General features: G+C 41.7%; 2 protein-coding genes across 3 annotated transcripts in view; both read right to left on the bottom strand.

Moving 5' to 3' along the window:
* Positions 1-14128, bottom strand: part of LOC116704151 (SWI/SNF-related matrix-associated actin-dependent regulator of chromatin subfamily B member 1) — a 20382-nt gene extending 6254 nt beyond the window's left edge. For both annotated transcript variants that reach the window (XM_032539422.1, XM_032539423.1), the window contains exons 1-6: positions 13897-14128; positions 5351-5462; positions 4691-4799; positions 2843-2980; positions 1184-1311; positions 248-414 (exon numbers count right to left, since the gene is read on the bottom strand). In XM_032539422.1, coding sequence (XP_032395313.1) covers positions 248-414; positions 1184-1311; positions 2843-2980; positions 4691-4799; positions 5351-5462; positions 13897-13986 — 744 coding nt within the window. In that variant the 5' untranslated portion in view covers positions 13987-14128. The remainder of the gene's footprint in view (positions 1-247; positions 415-1183; positions 1312-2842; positions 2981-4690; positions 4800-5350; positions 5463-13896) is intronic.
* Positions 14129-15063: 935 nt separating this feature from the next.
* The window catches only part of derl2 (derlin 2), an 18996-nt gene continuing 9303 nt past the window's right edge, over positions 15064-24756 (bottom strand). Inside the window, exons 5-7 of the mRNA XM_032539438.1 lie at positions 19418-19613; positions 19180-19270; positions 15064-16077 (exon numbers count right to left, since the gene is read on the bottom strand). Of these exons, the coding sequence (XP_032395329.1) occupies positions 15972-16077; positions 19180-19270; positions 19418-19613 (393 nt within the window). The 3' untranslated portion in view covers positions 15064-15971. The remainder of the gene's footprint in view (positions 16078-19179; positions 19271-19417; positions 19614-24756) is intronic.

Genomic DNA, 24756 nt, shown 5'->3' with positions numbered 1-24756 from the left:
GTGTGTGTGTGTGTGTGTGTGTGTGGCTGTATCGTTTCCTGATTTTCTGCAGAGCAATATCACAGAACACGCATTCGTCAATCGCCCGTCAAACTAAATCGGCGTCGTTAAAAGGAAATTGCGTGAACTCGTTCCTGTTTTGTTCATTTTGACAGCCCTAATTAATACAGATATTAGTATAAGTATATTCCTGTCGAGTCACCCGATATTCTCGGAGGAATCTTTGTTCCTTTGACTCAGCGCCCACCTTGATGATGACTCTCTGGTCTGCCTGCTCTTCCAGTATACTGTCAGTGGGGTAGGACTCAATCTGCTGACGAATGGCGGAGGCAATGGCGGGGACAAAGGCCAGAGGATTCAGGTCCAGGTCATCACATAAAATCTCTGCAAACATCTCTGGGGTCATCAGTTTTTCTGAAGAGGGGCGGATTGGTGAGGTTAGATACAATTCTAAAATGTAATAACTTGACATTCCTAAATGAGTTATACAGGTGACAATCCAGTTTGTTTTGGATGTTGGTAAGCACATTGACTTTCAATAAAACTAAACAAAAACTACAACACCACACCGGATCTAGCTAGACCAGAAAGTAAACAACAGGCAAGCCGCGCACACTTGTTTGGGCTTGCAAACCGGCCAAAGAGCAGGAACATTGCGTTTCGAGTGGATGTCGAGCGCGAGACGCCGAAATGGTCGCCAATAAGAATTTGGATGGAAAGTTTACTTTTCAAATAGTTCCACTGACAAGACCAAAGTGATCTGTGTGTTTGGTCGTTGTGAACTGAGCTATCGTCGCAGCCCGTCCAGTCTGAAATACCACTTGATGGCCAAGCACACAGCTGATGCAAATTCTCCGCCCCCCCCCCCCCCCCCCCCCCCCCCCGTCGAAGGATTTTTTTCACCCTTTAATAAAGATTATTTGCTCCAAGTGTGAAAGACTGAAGTGTGAAATTGAACACTGCAATATGCCAATGTTGTTTTCAATTTAAAAAAAAACATTTGCACAAAGCAAGCCTGTTAAAAGCATTAAAATTAGAAAAATTTACAAATTAAGGGACATTTACAATAGATGAAAATGTGTGATTAATTGCAAGTTAAGCATGACGTTGATAAGATTTTTGGCGATTTAATACTTTAATCGTTTGACAGCACTAACAATATATAATGTTTTATTAAATTTACCATTCATGTTCCATGTAAAGGCATCTCGCAGCTTCTGTCCGTCTATTTCCATGTCCAGACGAATGGGGACCAGTGCTTCTACCTGGGCCGCGTTCTCATGGATCACTGCAGGGTCGTGGTCATCAAAGCTGAGCAAGACAAGACATGCTAAAACTCAATGTTGGATCATTATTGTTAATCCAAGATTAAAAAAAACACTTAAATGACACAATGGGGAAATTCATAATGACAGTAGCAATGGTGCAAAAAAGGAAAGAAAAATACTCTGAAAACAAAAATATATATATATATTTATATAAGTAAAGAATGTTGTTGTATTTATAAGTGCATACAGTTATATTTTTGCAGAGTAATAAGTCTTGTTGTGTGTGTGTGCATTTCAACATTTGTGTACTCAGAGTTATATAGCTGGAGTAACGTTACCCGAGTTGGTTACTCGCAAAAACACTGTATGGCTGTTTACAATGCAATTCAATGGCTGTAGCCGACAATGGTGTGTTATTTGAAGCCAAGGGAGGGGGGGCTGTAAATCGGAACGAGAGGACCGTGAGTTTGCAGTGAAAATGCTGTTTTTTAGGTTGGGTATTGTTGACTCTCGTTTACATTTTTCCCGAAAGATATGATCCGGAAGTTTTAAGGGCGAGACTTTGGCCACTTGTTTGTGTCCTCTTCCTGAGTTTATCGGACCACTCTGAAGCGTGTACTGCCCCCATCAGTTCCGGAAGAGGCACAGCACTGATGCTGCTAACACTGGTATCGTCGCAACCGGTGCCTGAACAAACGGGCGTTGTCGGCGTTTCGTCATTTTAGAAGCGGAAGGTACCGTAAATCGGTTCTGGTGACATCCCTAGTTTACTGACAGCGACGCAGTGTAAAGGGTCCCCCAGTTTTAAATTCCTTGGAGAGCTGTGCTGCCAAAGAACCTGGTGAACTTCTACAGGTGGACTGTGGAAAGAATGATCCCATACCACACCACAGCGTGGTTTGCTAGCTGCACCAAGAAGGAACAGAGGGCTGTGCAAAGACTAATGAAGATGTTTCAATACATACTGGGATCCAACTTCCAGCAATCCTACACAGTACATATATCAGGCCTGTTGTCAGAGCAGGGCCTCAAACATGACCCAACTCCCCCTGGCTACCACCATTTCCAACTCCTCCCCTCTGGCAGACAATACAGGGAAATTCAGAAACAAACAACAAGATTAAATAAAAAACAGCTTCTCCCCCCAAGCCGTTAGTACGGTTGGGTACCGTTCACATTCTATCATTACCGGTACCCAACGGTACCTTTTTTCGATCTGTAATAACAAAAAATAATTTCAGTTGTAAAAACAATTTATCCAATAAACATTAAGCTATTTATTTAGAACAGGTACCCGGTTGGTACCCAAAAAAATACAGAGTTTAGTACCCAAACCTAGCTCTTTAGACTTCTGACCACAGCCTCACAGATTTCAGGGCTAAGCTACGGATCATTGTTTAATTGGACAATTCATGTCACATTATTGTTCCACAAGCTCTGTAAATGAGGTGGACAAATAAAGTTGGACACAGCAGCCCAAAGTACATGCAACAAATGAACAACAGCAATAGTCACAACAGAGTTACAGTGCTTGTGCCATACTGTTGCACTTTTTTTTCGTCCAACTTTCTCACCACAGTGGGAAGGTCCTCTTCTTGTCACGGCCCATTCGGTTACGGTTGATGGTGGTGGAGCAAGGCACAGCGTCTAAATGGTGAGAGCTGTTGGGCAGCGTGGGGACCCACTGACTGCTCCTCTTTGCTTTCTGCTCCCTAGAAAGGACCAAAAAAAACCAGTGTTGACAAGGGTAAAAAAAAAAAAGCAATCAAATATTGTACTTCTATAAAACTGGGGGGGGTCGAGCTGACACAATCATGAATTTTAATTGATGATTAATTGTCATACAAATGATTGCAATTAACGATTTACTTGTTCTGTTTATTTTATGCCACAAAGTGCTATTGTGTTTGGCTTTGCAATTAGACATAAATCCACGTTATCTTATTTTAAATTCAATGGCTGCTAATGGAAATGATAAAATTGTTGCAGGACTAGTAATAAACCTTTTGTTCACCTTCCAATGTGGCTGGTGAATTCCAAAAACTACCAGGCAGGTTGTGTTGGTTGATCTGATCTAACCCAGCCATTGAATACGTGCAAGATGAGATTCAATCAGGAGATGGTTTCAATCACAGAGGCAGCCGCAGTAGGCGGACGGCTGCATATGCCACAGGGCCACACAGAGAGCACTATTCAGGCTAGCCATTGGCAGATAGACCAAAAAGACCCTGGACTCTAACCATTTCCCTAGAGTTGTCAAACACACTGCTGGACCTGTAGGAGCAAACTCTCTGCTACAAGAGACCCGTTATCTGCAACTCTCTGTCATCCCTTTGCTTTTGGAAAGCAACGAATACAGTCTCATGTGAGCAAAAACAGAAAAACCTGACCCACAGCAGTAAGATCTAGACAGCCAAGCTATTTTTGACATGTTTTATTCCTAACGTTGGAACCTTGTGCTCAGTTAGACACGAGTTAAAAAACAAAAAACTAACAGATCCACACTTCATAGCATTTTTTCAGTACCCTCCGTGATTGGTAAATGGCAATGTCCTCAAAAATCCCCACCTGCAGTTTGTTATGCAGGTTTACTTACTTACTTACTTACTGCCCGTCACCCCTACCAGGGTATGGGCCGCCAACAACAACAACAGCTCTCCAGAGTCCTCTGTCCTGGGCCATTTTCTCTAACTGGTTCCAGGTGTAGCCCATCTTGGTGGTGTCAGCCTCAAGGTCGCGTCGCCAGGTGTTTCTTGGCCGACCTCTCTCCCGCTTGCCTTGTGGGTTCCACCGCAACGCCTGCCTAGTGATGCTGGTTGGTGGTTTTCGTAGGGTATGCCCTATCCAGCCCCATCTCCTCTTCCTGATTTCTTCTTCGGCAGGGAGTTGGCACGTCCTTTCCCGGAAGTTGGTATTACTGATGGTGTCAGGCCATCGGATCTGGAGAATTCTTCTGAGGCAGGTGTGGATGAAGGTCTGGACTTTTCTGATGGTAGTCTTATTTATCCTCCAGGTCTCTGCCCCATACAGTAAGACTGACTTTACATTGGAGTTGAATATTCGGATCTTGGTGGTCACTGACAGCTCTCTGGAGGTCCAGATGTTCTTGAGCTGGGCGTATGCAGGCTTACGTTTACAATTTTGTCGTCTCTGAGACAAGCTGAGATAACCCCGATGACATTACTAAGGATTAATCATGATCATTTCTTAGAGTTTGGAATACTCCCTTTATGTGTAAAAACTGGGCTATGAGCCCCTTAAGCAGTTATTTAACTATGGTAAAATCCATTTCTATGCTGAGAGAAGTATTTGGGGCCAGCGTCTGCCCCTTGATGGTCACAGTCCAAGGTCAAAAAAATCTAAATAAATGAAAATGTAAATCACTGCAAATGTTAAATGAGCCATCACATCATAGAAATTACCTGAGGTAAGCTGGAGGCTCTGTGCTGATGGACACCGCCTTGTATTTCTCATCATTACCCTCGAAGATCTCTTCACATTCTGATGCCTTCAGCAGAGTAACACTTGTAGCTATAGATGGACAACGGGAAAAGAAAACACAGACGCATGTCAACTTGTGCTCAGAGTTAAAGTGGTAAACCCTAAATGCATTGGGGCTACAAGTGCTAAGCAGCTGTAACTGATGCACTTATTAATGATTGTCACCACTATTGTGACATAATGTTTAGGATCTTCTGTTAGTTGGGTTAACCGTGGTAGCTGCCTAGCCGTGTTAACCACCTGTTCTAGCTTCACCCCCTACTGTATGCTGGATGATTTCCCCTGATAAATTCCAATGAAACGCTTGCTGTTAATGTAAAAAATAAAATGAATCAATAAAAAATAAACATTGTTTTATGTTTTTTTTTTTTAACTTGACATGCTTCGCTTGATATAATACGTATGTTGACAAGTCAAAATCTGATTGGTCACTTGATTCAAACGCAATATTTCACATCTACAATCTATAAATTGTTTATTGCGGCAATTATTAAATATAATTTGAATGCAATCTTCCAGACTAAGAGTTCAAAATGACTTTATCCCTGTCCAGTGTGAAAAAACAAAGATGCACCAATAACCATGTGATGATGCAACGATTTTCTTCCGCTCCTCCACCGAGGCGAGCCTTCTCCATAAAGACGGATATCTTTTATACAGGGAACCTCTGAACATGCGCAGGTAGTTTCCAACCTGGAAAGCAAAGCAGGCAGATCTGTTATTAAACAAAAATTAAATCAATGAAAATTTAAAAAAACATTCAATGTTCTGCAGTGATTAAAAGTATTTTTTATATGGAAATCAAAATGAACCGTCCGTGTTTTGAGGTGCTACAAGTTTTTAATGGGGCATTTCAACAGAAATCAATCAGCTGCTGACCTCACCCTTTTCCATTTTTATTTCCTCCCCCTACCTGTTAATCTTTAGGCCTTTGCAAGAATGTTAGAACATTGATTTACAAGAATATTCAGGAGACATGGTCCCTCAAAGTTGATCCATATTCTATGCAGGTTCTCTAAGTACGGTTCTCTGATTATCGGAACGCTTACAAACAGGGTTATCTAGATTCTAGAATGTTAATACTTTTGGTCTAAAATAATTATATGTAATTATAATTAAGCAATTTTTTTGTGCTTAAGAGCTTAACTTGCAAAAAAAAGCATTTTCTTATGTGTTATAGGGTAGACACTTCTTCTGGAGTGTGGTCTAGACCTACTCTATCTGTAAAGTGTCTTGAGATAACTTTTGTTATGAATTGATACTATAAATGAAATTGAATTGAAATTAACATCTCCTGAAGTTTTCATGATGGGCCGGCTATTACTACAGCAGACTATCTTTTTACATTGGTTGCACTGGTGCACCCAACTTTTTTTCATTTAGGTGCACCCAAAATATACTGGCGGGCCTTTTGGCACCACAATAACACAATACATTTTAAGCCTTTTGTTGTCACAGTTACCGTACACATTGGTCGTTTCTTTACAAGTTATTTGAAGTGGCTATTTGTAACTTTCAGTTTGTGTTTCTAGTAGCCTTTAGACAAAAGCTGATGTGTTTTTACCCCACCTGCTGTCGAAAAGGGGCTTTCTTTACAATGCTGCATTGCCCACTGTATATTACTGAGTTAGCGTTACCGGGAGGTCACATACTTCTTATGATTTTAGCTTCATTTTACAGACTCACGACCCTGATTAAAAAGTACACGTAACACATTACAAGAGGGACACAAACCAAACACACAAACATAAATACATAGTCATACTCACTCCCACAAATAAAAAACATACAACTATACTGTACATACAGACATACAACTAGCTGTGCCCAATAATTAAAAACAGGTACCGATGCGTGTTCCAGTGTTTTGACGAACATCTGGTATTACTAAATGCAGGATTGGTTATAGCAGTTAAAATATGAATCCGTACATAAAATTCTTCAGCACAGCATGGGACGTGGGAACGTTACACGTCACAAACAAATGGCTACCACTGGTCCGTCTTGGACACTTTAAGAAAATCCAAAGTGCATCATTGTATGCCACCTTTATCTTGTTTATCTTTGCTGTAGCGTAGCTGGACCAGAGGTGAGCTGTATGAAGTGGAGTACAGTATGAAATAATAAAATTACAGATGCATCATTGCATTTCAAGTGTTGCATACGGTAACTTAGCCTACTTTGGATGTGCCGTGAGCTAAACCGGGTAACGTTATCCCGGTCACCGTTGTACCAGCCAAAGCATTAAGAGTTTGTCGTAGCAACCAACGTAAAATGAATAAAACGTCCATGCTACATGGAAGGAGGGCGTAATTTAATGTCAGCTACTGACGCACAACCACATTACGCAGTCTAAAGTTATTTCATACATGAAATAGACATGTTTAATTACATACCTGAAGGCCAATTTGGGGTTGATTTTGAATGATTTACAATCCCGTAATTGTCTCTGTCATCTCTTAAAGTCCGACCGAGCTGTGACTCGGATTTTTACATGTTGTCTTTCACTTTACCTTTTAGCTTTTAGCTGTTCTTCGTTCAATTTCCTTGTTACCTGTGACGGCCCTGCCCCAGTATCAGCCATATTTACAGCAAATAACTTCTATAATAATATTAAAATACAATTAGGCCTATATGAAAAAATATATCCTGCTAACCTTTACCTGGCTGAAAACACTAACAAGATTTTCCATTGTTACAGTGAAATCTGTGACCTGAAATGTGTGCCCCGTAGCGTCGTCTGCCTGCCGAAAATCCTTTTTAACTTTGCGGGAAAAATAGGACTAATAGGGATTAATAAAAACCATATAACAATATCGTTCTTTTCACTGTTAGTACTGCTTGCTGTTACAGGTCATTTCTGATCATCAGATGAAAAATTACACAGTTTCAGAAACATTTCTAAGTTGCATATAGTCACTTTAAGTTATCGAGAGGGACCTGATGGAGAACATCACTAACCGGTACAGGAACATCCCAGAAAAGAGAGGTTCTTGTGCTGAACATACAATAGGTGGTGCCTTACACTGCCTGAAGGATATTAACACCGGGAGCTCTAAGAAAGAGGCTAGGATAATCATTTAAGTTCCCAACCACCCTTTTGAGGTCGGGGAGAAGGTACCGGATTACAAGGCAAGCACTGAGAAGCTCAGGAGGAGCTTCTACCCTCAGGCTACACAAAAAATAAAACAATCAAAATTTAAAAACTGGAGATCAAAGTAAGGAATTGTGGAGACAACAGATATAACAGTATGAGTGAGTATATCTTGAGAGAATGAAAATCGATTTATGGAGGGGGGAGTCAACTGGGAAGTTAGGGGAGGTTCACTCTTAAAAAAATAAAATAAAGAATTTAAGGAAACAATTTAATCTTACAAAATGTCTGTCTCAGCGTTTGTAATCTTTTTATTTTATTTAACCTTTATTTAACCAGGAAGTCCCTTGAGATTGAAATCTCTTTTTCGAGGGAGACCTGGCCAAGACGGCACACCGGTTACAATTTAAACAGAAGTACAGCATAGCCAAAATCACACATAGAGGAAAGGAACAGGTCACATGTGGCAGTTACATTTTTGAATCGCATGACATTTTAACATGGCCTTCAATTCCTTTAATGGGACTAGATCATTTAGATGGAGCAAGTTATTCCAAGACCATAGAGCGAAGTAAGAGAAGGCTTTCTTCCCCAGCTCAGTAAAAACCCTTGGAACCTGGTGAGAGCGCCACCTGGTGGAACGGAGATGAAAACGGCTGGAATTCAGCTTGAGGAGATTACATAAATATGCCGGCAGTTTACCCAACTTGGCCTTGTATGGAAAAATGTCCAAATGAAGTTGTCTACGTAGACTTAGTGACGGCCAGCCTACCAGTACCTATGTGTTCCCTACTAATCTCAATTTAAACACAGTCAATCTTGATTGATCAAAAGGTGGAACTGGATGAAATCTAGTTTTTTACTGTCTTCGATGTTTGCAAAACCATGGAGCGTGCTCTCTACTGTGGTTGGCGTTAAGCCTTTATCATGGTCTCCAACTCCCGCATAATCACCTGGCTCGGATTCAATGTAGCAGAGAGTTTCTTCTACGATGGAGTAACCCTCCGTCAGTTTCTCCCGCTTCCTGTGCCTTGACTCAATGATCACAAAGACTTTAACAATGCTCCGCCACACAAAACAAGGAAGCAAAGCAGACGCAGTGGCGTACTTTAGAGACTCAAGCAACAGTCACTCTCTCGTTTTCCTCTACCATCTATCATCCTCGCTAATGCAAAATCTAATCAAAATAAACTTGATAAACTTCAAGCCCATGTCCAGTTTCAAAACACATGTTCACTGGCGTTAACTGAAACTTGGCTTTTGGGTAGAGACTCAAATGCAGAAATGTTTATTGATGGATTCTGATCGTGATATCGCCATCACTGGTAAATCACAGGGCGGGAAGTGTGTCTGTATGTTAATAAAAAATGGTGCGAAACAGTCATTGTCAGAGAGACTGTACACTAAACATGTTCAACTACTGTCTTTGTCTCTATGCCCACACTGCTTGTCCCAAAAAGTCCCCCAGATATTTGTCACTGTTATGTACGTTTACCCAAGAGCTAACGAGGAGGAAGCCTCATTAGTCTGTACTTAAAGGTTAACTACCGGTTTTTTAACCTGGATCCTTTTTTTCCCTGTGTTTTGGAGTCTCACCCCCAAAGTCCAAAGGATGCGGAACGGCTCCACCGTCAACACCCACCAGGTCCGAATTTGTTGCGGAACGGCTGCGGCCATGACTCACGAGATCTCGCAAATTCATGTAGAATAGAACCACAAAAACAATAACAGATTGTTTCCACCCAGAGGAATAGAGAGGAAACAACTCTGTGCTGTGTTTCCACCCCCAATACAGTAATACTGCACATTTTAGAGTGGCCTTTTATTGTGGCCAGCCTAAGGCACACCTATGCAATAATTATGCTGTCTAATAAGCATCTTGATATGCCACACCTGTGAGGTGGATGGATTATCTCGGCAGAAGAGAATTGCTCACTAACACAGATTTAGGAACAATGTTTGAGAGAAACAAGCCTTTTGTGTACATAGAACAAGTCTTAGATCTTTGAGTTCAGCTCATGAAAAATAGGGGCAAAAACAAAAGTGTTGCGTTTATAATTTTGTTCGGTATATATTGTTATTACTGCTAACATGTCTTATATCTTGCCCGTTAAATATAGCCAGCTCCATAGACATAATTAGGACTAGATGCCGCATTGACCGCTACTACCTACTGGCGCTGATGAGCCATCTTGGATCGGTCACCCGCTCCACTCAGTGTTATCTGTTTGGTTACATGGACTCCCAATCTATTTTCTGCTGTTTTTTTCGCCTTGTGGTCACGTATTTCTTTCATTTGCAGTTCTAGCTTGTTGTTTGCCAAATAAAAAAAGATCTCGTCTTGTCTCATTTTTTGCCATTGCTGCTATTCTTGTAGTCTATTCTGCAACTAAAAGCTACTACCGTAACTATTCCACCAACCGAGCGGAATATACATGCTGCTGCCTGTTAACTTTGGCATGCCCAGTAGCCTGGGCTACTCCCACTGAAGCTACGAATATTCACTGTCGATCACTACCAAAGCTTTGAAACTCAAAAAATGGCCATGGATCGAGCCAGCCCTAATACAGAAGGTGACTGTACGGATTTCCTATGTGGATTTTTTATTTATTTGACACCCTCAAGTTTTACATAAGTTATTAAGTAGTCTACAAATGAAACAGTTAATTGCATTTTTCATTTGGGGTTTTACTTTTTCACATTTGGCTGCGGCCGCATCGGCTCACGATGAAAATACCAAGAACACTACTGAACCCAAGCAGATCACTAAAGGGCGTCTAGTCTATGATCAACAAAGTCTAATGTTAATGTGGACGGTAATCAGAGCCGGGACAGTTGATCCGAGCAGCGTAAACAAACAGAACACCTATACCTGGAGTGACCATCTCTACGCCGGCAGCCTTCTCCAACACCACCCGGAAAAGACTATGCCGGAGGTGCACGTACACAAGACCATGTGTGGCCTTGACCTGGAGGATGTCCTTAAAACCCTGAGGGGAATGAACCCCAGAAAAGCTGCAGGCCTGGACAGAATACTGGGCCAAGTGTTAAAGCAACAGAACAAGAAGTGGGCTGAACAACTCACACAGATGGTAGACCCGCTTCAATTTGCATTTAGCTCAAACCGCTCAACTGAGGATGAAATAGCCACTGCAGGACATCTGAGCCTGGAACACCTGGATGAAAGGAATACGTGGGTCCGGATGCTGTTCACTGATTTCAATATGGCATTTAACACCATAATCCCCCAGCATCTGGTTAACAAACTGGGCCCACTGGGGATGAATACACCCCTTCAAAACTGGATTCTTGATTTCCTGAGTAACAGGCCTCATCTACTCTTCATCTACCACCTCATTGAGTCCTGGCTCACCCCAGGGGTGTGTCTTGAGCTCCTGCTGTTCACCCTTATGACCCATGACTCCTGTGCAAAATTTGACACCAATCACATCATTAAATATGCTGATGACACAACAGTGTCTCATCCAGGGCAGTGATGAGGGCAATTATAGGGAGGAGGGGAAACTCTTCACAGAATGATGCCAAAACAACAACAACTTGATCCTGAATGTTGAGAAAACCAAAGAGTTAGTGATCGACTTCAGGAGAAAAATCGGCCTATGCACATACCAGTCCACATTAACAGCGCTACGGTGGAGACTATGGAGCACATGAAGTTTTTAGGGGTTCACATGTCTAACCACCTGACCTGGTCCCTGCATGCCTCCTCCCTCTTAAAAAAAGCCGACCAACGCCTGGACTTCTTAAGGAGACTGAAAAAAGCCCATTTCTACTCAACAGTCCTCACCACCTTCTACAGGGGAACTACTGAGAGTGTGCTAACAAGCAACATCTCCCTCAGGCATGAGACCAGTAGCGCCTGAGAGAAAAGGGCCCCAAGCAGGGTGGTATGGTCAGCTGAGGTAACGCTGCCACCTACTGAGAATGTGGCCAAACATCACAAAAAAAAAATCATCAAAAACTCTACACACCCCTGCCTCAGTTCGTTCTCTCGCCTGCCGTCAGGCAGATGGTATTGCAGCCTAAGGAGTAGGTCTGTGCGGTTCCACGAGAGTTTTTTTCCCCGACTGCAATCAGACTGAAGATGGAATATACAGTATGTGTGCATATGACGTATGAATATGTATGGGTACAGTATGTGTGGGATATGCATATGTATCTCTACATCTCTCATATCGTTAAAATGCTAGCTATCTTTTTTTATATATCTTTTTTTTAACATTATTCCTAATTGCATTTTTTTTAGCTGCTCATGGGTTTCTATGTCTGTTTCTATGATGCAACCTAATTTCGTTCTACAATCCACTTCCCAAAGTGTTTTTTTTTTTGAATGACAATCAAAATAATCTTAAATGTTGAAAACATCACAGAGCTAACATTATTACCAAATTACGTTAGTACAGGGGGAGTGACAGGCTGCGGCTGGAAATCGGAAGGAAGGGAAATTTAAAATCTCTTTAAAATCTACATTCAGAGCCAAAATGCTTATGTCATCATTATTTGCTCATTCTTGTTTCCTAACTGCATTGTGAGTTATAGGACCTTAGCTGGGAGCTTCATGTATAAAAGTTTTTAGCTGCCCTATAGCTGTCAGCGTTAGCTTTGAATTCAAATAATAAATACCTTCTATTAGCTGTATTCTCAGTAAAATCTGCAACATGAAGTTTAGTACGAATTAATAACGCATTTGGAGCATTAAATATTTGACTATTAAAAAAATAAATGAAATTTGAATGTTATTATCGAGAAAGATTGACAGCTCTAAAAGACACAGAGTAGCCTGCAGAATCACTTGGGACTTCATGGTGCATTCAGGCACCTCGTAAAGTTACGATGCATTCACATGGAAATAATGCATGTTTTTAAAGTAAATCTTTAGAACTGTAATGGTAATATTAGGTACCCATATTGGTACACAGCGTCAGTAAGTACCCAAATGTAAGTACTTGGTATGAATGGAAGTGGTATGGTGCATCCCTACATTATCCACCTCAATGATCAAACTTTTGTGGTGTATCAGCAGATAAAATTGTTTTTTTTTCCCCCATAGACAAAGTACAGGCCAAAGGTTTGGACACACATTCTCATTCAATGCGTTTCCTTTTATTTTCAGAACTATTTACATTGTAGATTATCACTGAAGGCATCAAAACTATGAATGAACACATGTGGAATTATGAATAGAATAGACCATTCCCCCCCAAGAGGTGCAATTTGGTGCAATATTGGCGAGGAAAAACTTCCTTTTAACACATAGAACAGCGATATGGCTGAGCTTATTGATCAATATTGATAAGTATTCATCATTTTAATTTCCTAAAAAGGCTAAGCACAAACATGCAGCATTCAAACATTTTTAAATAACTGTTCTTCAATTATCAACCCCAATATTGACACAACAAAACACACAAATACTGCAAATAAGCATAGGGCCACATCTTACAAACCCCAGTTGCTATTATTTGGTGGCCCCGCCTCTTATCGGTAAATATTGAACATGTTTGGTATCGATCTTGATCTTGATACACTGTCTACCACGATACGATAAGTTATTGAGTTATTGCCCAGGCCTACTAAATAGTATTACTTTTCTTTAAAATCAACACAAGTGGTTATTGATACAGTAGTACGAAATGTTTAAATATCATTTAGAGAATGAGTGGGTAACACATTTTTTTTCACACACCGTAACGTTACTCTTTGGCTCGTTACTTCATGTCTAGGCACAACTAACGTTGTATTCTCTTTGGGTGGCTGAAATTAACGTTTGGAGTTAACGTTAGTGCAAGACAGCAGAATATGTTCGGTTAGCAGTTATTTATTTAGTTTGGGGTTTAATTTCCCGGTTGCTGACTTGCCTTTAGCCGGTTATTTGCTGTTCTTTAGGCATTTCTTTGTTTATGGTCAATCAATGGGCCGGTTAGCATGCTAGCATTAACTAGCCAGAACATATGACTGACGCTAAAGTAAGAAAGCTAAGCATTGGAAGTTTATAAAAAGATGGTCACATACCTCAGACCCTACCATGTAAAAGTCCCCATCTGGTTCTAATTGAAATTTAACTGGTTTCTGGCCAAAGGTTTTACTCAGAGCCAGTTGCATCTTCACGCAATCGCTAACTAGCTATTTTTAACCAGCGTTCTGTTCATCAGATGTGTTTAGGATCCACGATAAAGATGGGAAATCAGAGTGTCTTCACGAACGCTGCATCGGCCTTTCCAAAGCCTTGCTTTACTCTTCGTTTCATTGCAGAGGAACAGTTTCCAAATCCCATTACTGCCCCCTACTGATCTAAAGTGAAATCAGATTCAACTCATCTTCATCTGTAAAGTAGCTATGGGCATCAGACGGATGGAATGAGATGGGAAGCTCCAGGGCTGCAGCCATACGCAACTCATCTCATTGGGGACATTACTCAAATACTCTTGTAAATCTATCTATATCTGATATAGGTGTGTGTGTTATATTACAATTAAAACATATTTGTTAACACCCATTCATGTGAAGCGCACATGTAGGAATGGATGTATAATTGTAAACATGATACTGAAATACAGTACATAATGTTGATTATAATTTGGCTTCCATACCATTCCTTAATAAAGATGGATAAAAGGTCATTAGGGGCCAAGCAGCAAAGCCGTACATGCTACAACGTCCACATTTACACACTGTAGCCACATAAGAGCAGAAACTGTTACCTGGTACCTGGTCCATCACTACACTTTTTGCAAAACTTCTTAAAGCCATTTCCTCCCACATTTTTTTGTTTCAATTGACACCAAATTTGGGGAACTTCATCTCTAAACCGTCCTCCACAAATTTACAATTACAATTTTTGATATATCCAAAATTGAGCCCACTGTGCACTATAACATTTTACTGCATGAAGTTGTATAAACAAATACTGCACTTATTTCTAAACAAAATATTTGATGTTCACGGAAAAAAAATCACAACATTCGAAGAGCACTTTAGATTGGGTGTGCAAACTTTGATTTTTTTTTCTAAAAAGGTTAATTTAAAAACTGTGTCCTTATCTACACATTGCAGTCAATGCAAAATATATTATCTTTAAACATCAGTTTAGCATTTATTGATTCTTGTGAAAAGAGAAGATGTGTTTTTTGATCCAGTGCAAGCAACTTAAGCAAATCCTAATTTGCTGTATGGGTCACAACATCTTAACTTTTTTTTTTTTAATATCCCTCCTCAAGAGCAACAAACAGGCCAAACATCACCACGATTTATAATCCATTTTCTGGGCCGGTAAATCAGATCACAAGGTCACATAAAAAAATTCTAAATGTGTGCAAAATCTCTTAAGCTAGTATTGTCACATACATATAATAGGCACAACTTGCTGTTTGTGACTTTTGGTATATGTCATACATACATGTATCTGATAGAAGATTAACTGAGATAAAAAGTACAGCTGTGAAAACTAAATGAAAGTAGATAAAAAGCTGAAGTTGAGGACATAGTAAAAATCTTGATATTAGTATACTACAATGGCCTGCTGTGTATGAAGTTACAGGATCCTTCCTACTCCCTATTGTTATTTGTATGAATCAATTCATCTAATTTGTTGGGACGTCTTTGGTTTTCAAGCAGTATTACTATAGCTCAAGAGATAAAACCAAAAGCATCATTTGCCACACACATTTATTAATTTTTTAAAGTGAAACGAGAAAGAAAATGCACTCGCCGTCTAAATAAAATTCATTGAGTTATTTCACTGCTGTCATTTTTGTCTCTTTCGCGTTTTTCTCAATATATTTTTTATTTTTTTTAATATGAAGACAAAACATCAACTGAGCACCAAAAGCTCACCATCCAGAATTCCATCCAAAGCTTGTGTTCTCTCAAATAGTCTTGGAGCACTGGTTTTGCATCAAGAAGAGTTTCTGGGGAGGATTTGAGCCCATACGCAAAAACTGTTATCTCCAAACCAGCTCTGGTTGTCTGGATTCCTCATCCCGAACTAAACGTACAAGTCAAAACCAGACCACGTTTGTCCCCTTCATCTCTCTAGAGGAATTGTCCTTGGAATTGATCTGGCATTCAGAGACGATCTGGGGTCATATTTAACCTCCAAGGCGCTGTCCCTCTCCCCAGGCAAACCCTCCCGGGCGCTCCTCAGGAAGGGGGTTGTAGTTGGCGTCTTCTTCTGGTGTGTCAAACAGCATCTTTCTGTGGGAGACACAGAGGAAGAGGATGAGGGACTTTCTAAAGATTTCGAAAGGGGGGGTACAGTGTCAGACTTTAGAAACATCTAATGCAGCCATTAAACCAAAAGCTGCACAAAATCTCACCTAAGCAGGTTCAGGCTTCCCAGAGAATGAACCCTTTTCATTTTGGTCACTCTGAGTTTTTATCTAGCTCCACCATAAGGCCAAAACACATCCAGAAAAATGCTCCAAAAATTCATTTGTCATTCCTTCACCTTTTAAACTGTAGGGTTTATTATACATCGAGTCTTACAGGTTTAGCCAGGGTCCAACATAACATTTTTCCCAACTGTCCCCCCGGGTCAGTAGATCAGGGTTTTACTGGACCCTTTGAATATTTTTACTGGCCCGGAAAGAAAGGGTAAAAAAAGCACTTTTCTAAATTGTTAATTTATTAATCAAATATAATTTGTAATAATTCATCCAAACAACCAACAAAATACTATTCAACAAATAGAGGTTCAAATTTAGTTAGATTTGCACATTAATAATTCATAGTTATTCTACACTAATGCTTGTTATAATTTATGTTGAAGGGCTTTAGTTTCTATGCTGTCATCACTCTTTGCAAATTAATGAATCAATATTGTGTATTTTGGTTAAAAAAAAAAAGAGCAACCATTGATAACTTTTGTTATTTGGTTTTAGTAGGCTATCTATTAATTATTGCCCTTAAATAATGAAACGTTATAAAAAGGAGAAGCCATGCTGATCAGGCAAATATCTGATACTGTAACAGTAAAAGTATTTTTATTGAGAAAAAGCCTTTTTGAAAAGTATTTTATTGAAAAATCTGGTAACAAGGGTTTCGTCTTTGTGTTCATGCTGTGACCGTGTTCATGTTGCTAAACGGCCATGTTCACCTAGCTATTTTCTGCGTTCATTTTGAAATGATTGTAACATTTCCAACAGCGTTCAAACGCAGCACTGGGGAAGCTTACTATGCAGTTAGCTTATGTTAGCTAGTGGTAATTATTAGTTCACCCGGCGGTGCCTCCGCTTCAGTCCCAGCCTCTAGGAGACTACTTACTTGGGAGGAGAGCAAACAGCAGTTGTTGCAGCAGAAGCAACTCAAACCCAGGTAGACCAGGAGGCGAATGAGGAGAGCAGGCGCCATCTCCAACAATTTTACTGGCCAGAAAATGGCCAATCAACATGCCCCACATGCTGTTTTACTGGCCCGGCCATTACATTGCCATTTGCCATTGCAAACCTTTATTCACCAACTAGACTGTAAAAACATTTAACGCTTTTCTAGTCTTAACGACTATTCAAAGCACTTTTACATCATACATTACATCCATTCACACACATTCACACACTGTGGCCAAGGTTGCCGTACAAGGTGCTGCTCATCAGATAAACACTCACACACATTCACACTCCGATGCACAGAACCGGGGGCAACTCGGGGTTCAGTGTCTTGCCAAGGACACTTCGACATGGGACTGCAGGGCCAGGGATTGAACCCCCAACCTTCCGATTGGCAGGCAACCGCTCTATCACTGAGCAACAGCCGCCCCTGAATAAATGCCTTGTGGTTGTATGCCAAAGGTCAACCCGTCAAGTTGCAATTTACATTTATGTTAAGATTCCCTTACTAAGTTATGACCCTGAGTCATAATGTTTATTTGTATTTGAGGGTGATTGTGTGATTTTTTTGTGCTGTTTGTCCTTCCCTGCCCGAGGGTGGTTCTGTTCACCCGGCTATGTGTTTCCCAGCATGCTGAGTTGCAGGTAGTGGCTGGTGTTTGGACTGGAGACTAATGGTGCCTACTTTAAAGTAGCACCTGGCGGTGCCAGCTTCACTTTAGGCTTGTGTGAGATGAACTGCGCCTTGCCTGTAAAGTGTACGGGAGCAGCAGGGGACGGGGACATAAGCCTCTGACAGTCTGTACGGGAGGTCACAGAAACACTCACAGCCTGTTAGGTCTGATTCCGATTTATTAAAACGTTATCAGATTATGAGTAGCAGTGATGTTGCTATGTACGCGTCCCGCGCCTGACACAATAAAAACGGAAAAGACACAGTAAACTCACTATCCCTGATATTGCAAGATTAAATATTGCTGAAAGGGGCACCCAGATGGCTCAGTTGGTGGATATAGAGGGTTACTCCTCAACGCGGCGGGCCAGCGTTCGACTCCGAACTGCGGCCTTTTGCTGCGTATCGTTCCGCCTTCTCTCTCTCCTTTCATGTCTTCTCCTGTTCTGCCAGGATAAGTGCCGGGAATGCCCGAAAAATATCTTTTAAAAATACAAAATATTGCTGAAAGAACACAAAGTTGTAGCCATCACGGTAATGATGCTTCAAATATGGACCTTGCTGCAAAGAAGCTACAAATTCGAAAACATGGATGCTTCACACACATTTAACCTGGCAGCACAGAAGTTTTAAGCCATAATTAGCGTCATCAATTTAGTATCCAACCAAATGTGAAATATAGTAACAATTTTGCCCTCTGTTACTGACTTATAGCGTTTCATGATGGTCAGAAAGCTTTGACAACGCAAACTCCGACAGGACGCAACAACTCAGACTATTTAAACCTTTATACGTCAATATAATCCATCAATGTTTGCTGCTCGCTGGGAGGAGAGCAACCTGACACAGCTTAAGTGATGTTCTTCAGCGCGATGGGGAGTGAGGAAGATGGACAGGGGGGACAGGGGGTCAGCGGACCGTTAGACACAGCCCACAGCTCCTTCTCTGTAAACAACGCAGCATAAAAACAAGGCCGAACCAGCAAGCTAGTTACTTGGCTAACATTAGCTTGCTAACGTTTCTCTGCCCCCACGCCCCACCTTTCACAGAAAATGAGCCAAACTAAGCTGGTTATAGCAGTGTACTTTCTGTAGAGAAAACATTAAGCTGTTAAATTTGACTCAGTCATCGGCTGTCTTGAAATGTTACTATTCCACTGCTTGTTTGTCCGTTACCACTTTATTTCTATGGATATTGCATTCTGTCCTATTCATTTTAAGTGTCACTGCTACAATGAGAATGGAAGAGTGGGACAGATGAACCGAGACATGAAATTGTTAAAACTAAGTAAAGACTCACATGATAGATGGGGTCTTGAGCCACCTTCCACCCCCCGGCTGGTTGGGAAAAACATCCTCCAGAAAGAAGTACACGTGACCAACAGCAATACCTAAAAAAAAAATAAAAAAAAATAAGGTAAAAACATTTTAAAACATGCTTTATTCATACTGTATGCAACCAACCACACCAGTTTCCTTTGGCTCTCAGCATATGACCAAAGTACTAAACATTGACTGCAGATGTTAGTGAAAGGTACCTAAAAGATCCACAATGATGGAGTTGCCCAGCAGGAGTGAGAATCCCATCAGCACCCAGGGAAGAAAGGGGGCCTGGAAATTCAGCAGGCCAAAGAAATTCATGCGAACGTTGGGGTTTCGCCGACTCCACACGTACACCAGCATGATGGTGAAAGCTTGGCCCAGGAACACCAGACTCACAAAAGTGCCAAATATCTGAAACCTTGTTGAGGAAATGAAGCTTGGACAAACGGGTTATTGTGAGGACTGAACTGGGCATACAAGGAGGGCCACTCCACAATTACAGCATTAAATCTGGAAAAAGGAAATTGAGTCAAAGATTGTTGGAGCTACTATAGTTGGATTTCAGTGAAGCATAACGGACCATAAAGTTGTTATTGAATGAGTTCAATTGTTTGGCTTACAACCTTCTGCAGTTGCAAGCATTGGAAGTCATCTTACTAACAGGATATATACAATATATGTTAGTTATTATTATTATGAGGTAATTGGGGGTCAGTGTGATCCACAGCAGCGGCATACCAATATTGAGTAGCACCATTATGACGGTAAGAATTGTCATGTGCTGGTGGGTAGAGCTGTCCCTAATATCACGTCTGATGCTTTGGTGGGAAGTACTCAAATTTATTTTAAAGCTTATACGGTGGGACTTTTAATAAAATTATTGCATATCACCAGTTAACAGGGAATACCACTTAAAAGGGGCATTTGGCACACCACTGGTATATGGCTTTGTTTTACATCCACTTGACAATATTAATAGAAATATTTTTTTCTGGATATTTTTGTAATGCTGTATAACCAATCATATGATTTTTTTAAAGTAACAAAAATAAAAGTTCAAAACATACCAAGAAATAGCTTTGTATTTTCTCTTAAAAAAAACTTGGCCAAGTGTCCTCAGCTTAGCATTATATGTACGGTTATGTGTACTTATTTTTTTTTATCCTTTTTTACCTTCATTAGAGGTACATTGAACTGCTGGCTGTGGGGTGCCGTCGTAATATTACCGAGGGAGTTTACGTCCGCCATAATGATCGCGGTATCACACCGTTGCTGGAGCGGAGGCAGCTGCTGACGTCATTAAACACCACGGTCTACGACTCCAGAAGCAGCAGCCCAACGCTTCATTACTATCTCTGGGGATTTAATCAGCTTCTCTGGATAAATCCCTCCCGGACTTTAAACATATATAACTGCCCCACAAGAGAAAATAAAACTTTGGACCTCCTGTATGCAAATGCTAAGGATGCATACAGTGCCACTGCCTCCCCCCCTTGGAAATCAGATCACAATGTCTTGCTGTCTCCATGTATGTTCCTTGTCTGCGGCAGCCTGTCCACAAAAGGACGTAAGGAGGTGGATCAGAGAGCTGGGAGGCCACTGCAGGACTGCTTGGAGTCTCAGACTGGAGCGTGCTCTGTGAGCCACATGGGAAGGACATCAACAAAATGGCTGACTGTATCACAGAATACATTAAGTTCTGTGAGAACACCACCCTGCCCTCCGGAATGTACGCTGTTTTCCAACATAAGCGTGGATCACCAGTGACCTGAAAGTCTTCTGAAGAGAGAAGAGACAGCTTTCAGGTCATGGGACAGACAAGAGCTTAGGGAAGTACAGCACGACTGCGGGATAACTGAGGGAGTGTAAAAAAAAACTTACAGGAGGAAGCTGGGGCCAGTCTCCAGCGCAGAACAACAGAGGGAGGGTGGACAGGAATGAAAGAGATCACCGGGTGTGGGAGGAGAAGAGGACAAACAGCAGGGAGCCAGGAGAGAGCAAACGAGCTAAACTTCTACTTCAATAGGTTTAGCTACACAGCCATCCCCTGTCCTTCTACCGCTACCAACCCCCTACACCCCCTCATTGCCTCCTCCCCCCCCTATTTTGTTCCAAAACCCCCTCTCACTCCTCAGCCCTCCTGCAGTCAGCCCTCTCCCACCACTACAGCAACATTTCCCCTCCCCCACTGACACTTCAAGCTCCCCCCCTGCTTTACATTCCACTGGCAGGTAAGAGACAGCTGGAGAGGTACACCAGCGCAAGGCTGCTGGCCCAGAGGCATCAGCCCCAGGGTCTGAAGACCTGCGCCAGTCAGCTGTCTGGTGTTCTCCAGTACCTCTTCAACCTGAGCCTGAGCCTGCAGAGGGTGCCGCTGTTGTGGAAGACGTCCTGCCTGTCCGGTCCCAAGAAGTCGACTCCATCTGGCCTTAAGGACTACCGCCCAGTGGCTTCACATTCATGTGATGAGTGCTGGAGAGGCTGGTCTTGGCTACCTGAGGCCGCAGGTGAGTTCTTCTCTGGACCCTCTACAGTTTGCCTACCAGCCTCGACTGGGAGTGGATGACGCTGTTATCTATCTTCTGCAGCGAGCTATTTGCACCTGGATGGTGGTGGCGGCACTGGAAGAATCACATTTTTTGATTTCTCGTGATTCAAACCCATCCAGCCTCAGCTATGGTGAGAAGCTGCAGGTGATGGGTGTCGGTGGTCCATAGTCTCCTGGATCACTGACTACCGACAGACAGACCACAGTTCGTCCGCCTGGACGTGTTCTGTCTGATGTGGTGGTGAGTGGGACGGGGGCCCCACAGGGGACGTGCGTCTCCTTTCTGTTCAATTATACACCTCAGACTTCCAGACAATCGAGTCATGTCACCTACAGAAGTTTTCTGATGACTCTGCAGTTGTTGGGTGTATAAGGGATGGACAGGAGGGGGAGTACAGGGCACTGGTGGGTGACTTTGTGGAGTGGTCTGTAAGAACCACCTGCTGCTGAACGTGGATAGACCAGAGAGATGGTGACGACTTCAGGAGGAGGGAACGGCTCCGCAGCCCCTATGATCTGGGAAGTGACGTGGAATGGTGGAGGTTACAGATACCTGGGTGTCAACAGCACAGCAGGCTGAACGGAAGGGTCAACAGCAATGCTGTGTTACAAGAAGGGGATGAGCAGACTCTATTTCCTGAGGAAGCTGAGATCCTTCAAAGTGTGCAGCGGATGTTGGAGACCTTCTACCAGTCTGTTGTGGCCAGTGCTCTGTTCTCCTCCGTATCTGCTGGGGCAGCAGCATCGGAGCCAGCGATACAAACAGACTGAACAAACTGATCAGGAAGGCTGCTCCGTGATCGGCTGCAAACAGGACACATTTGAAGCTGTGGTGGAGAGGGTCGCTGAACAAACTGTTATCTATCATGGATAACCCTGACACTCTCACACCCACACTGGTCCAAAGAGGAGCAGCTTCTCAAAGAGGCTCCGACAGTTTAAATGCCGCACGGACCGCTACAGGAAATCATTCCTACCTCAGACAAAAAAACTCTTCAACACGTCATCCCTGGGGGGTAGAGAGACTCTGAGACACACAATATACAATAAGGGCAACGGACGACTGGGTCATATTTACAAAAGCTGCACATTTTTGTTTGTTTTTTTTCCATCTTGTTATAATTAATATTTGTTCTTACATTCTTATATTTTATTTTATATTTGTTATTATAATTATATTATTTCAGTATATTGTATGTATGTATATTTTGTGTGCTGCTGTAACACTGTAATTTCCCATGTTTTGGGATCAATAAATATCTATCTATCTATCTATCTATCTATCTATCTATCTATCTAGAGCACGTGGCCTGTGGAGAACCAATCAAAACAATATGGGAAGATATTTCTATGTAACCAGACATCCCCTCAAAATTTAAAACCTACCATAATTAAATCCTCGTCATCCTAAATACCCAAAAACCTAATTTGAGACTTTAAGAATCCACAAGAACCCCGTGAGAATCAGCATATTAGTATGGTATAAAAAATATACCACTAAAACCAGATGGGCAAACCACTTTTTTACAAAAGTTATTACAAAACCCAATTCCAATGAAGTTGGGACATTGTTTAAAACTTAAATAAAAACAGAATACAATGATTTGCAAATCCTTTTTAACCAATATGCAATTGACTACACTACAGAAGACAAGCGATTTAATGTTCAAACAGTTTTTTTTTGCAAATATTCACTAATTTTGAATTTGATCCCTGCAACACGTTCCAAAAAAGCTGGGACATAGGCAACAAAAGCCTGGGAAAGTTGAGGACTGGTCAAAAAACACCTGTTTGGAACATTACAAAAGGTGAACAGGTTAATGGGTCATGATTGGGTATAAAAGGAGCATCCCCACAAGGCTCAGTTGTTCAAAAGCAAGAATGGGGCAAGGTTTACCACTTTGTTAACAACTGCGCGAGCAAATAGTCTGTGAGTTTAAGGACAAATGTAAATGTAAATGTGCTGTATTTATATAGCACTTTTCCAGTCTTAACAACTGCTCAAAGCGCTTTTACATCTACAGGGAACATTCACCATTCACACACATTCATACACTGTGGCAGGGGCTGCCGTACAAGGTGCCACCTGCTCATCAGATAAACATTCACACACATACACACTCCGATGCGCAGCACCGGGGGCAACTCGGGGTTCAGTGTCTTGCCCAAGGACACTTCGACAATGACTGCAGGGGCGGGGGATCGAACCACCAACCTTCCGATTGGCAGGCAACCGCTCTACCACTGAGCCACAGCCGCCCCACGACAACATTTCTCACCGTGCAAGGAATTTAGGGATTTCTTATTCTTATTCTATCTACAGTCCATAATATCCAAAGATCTCTTTTTGAGGAGAAATCTCTGCACACAAGCGGCAAGGCTGAAATCCAACATTGAATGCCCGTGACCTTTGATCCCTCAGGCAGCTCTGCATTAAAAAACGCTTCATTATTTAACGGCTATAACCACGTGGGCTCGGGAACACTTCGGAAAACTATTGTCAGTTAGAACAGTTTGTCGCTACATCTACAAGTGCAAGTTAAAACTCTACCACGCAAAGCAAAACACCCGGAAACACAACCGGCTTCTCTGGGCCTGAGCTCATCTGAGATGGACTGACACAAAGTGGAAAAGTGTGCCGTGGTCTCACGACTCAACATTTCAAATTGTTTTTGGAAACCATGGATGTCATGTCCTCCGGGCTAAAGGAGGAAGATTAGATTAGATTAGATAATACTTTCTTCATCCCACAGTGGGGAAATTCCCTTGTTACAGCAGCAGCAGTTTCCTACAGTAAAAGCAAAAAAAGAAAAGAAAGTAACCACACGGACAAACAACAGACAATGAGCAGAAGGTATAGAATGAATGTAGAGTGGCGTCAAATAAAAGGTATCGTAAGTAAGGGATGTTAAAATTAAATTGAAGATGTAATTAAATAATATAGCAAAAGTAGGTACTAGGTAAAAGTAGGTAATATAAATGATATTGACCTGTGACCATAAATAA

Source organism: Etheostoma spectabile, chromosome 16, assembly GCF_008692095.1.
Source record: "Etheostoma spectabile isolate EspeVRDwgs_2016 chromosome 16, UIUC_Espe_1.0, whole genome shotgun sequence".
In the NCBI taxonomy this organism is placed as follows: Eukaryota; Metazoa; Chordata; class Actinopteri; order Perciformes; family Percidae; genus Etheostoma; species Etheostoma spectabile.
This window is presented reverse-complemented; position numbering and strand designations above follow the sequence as displayed.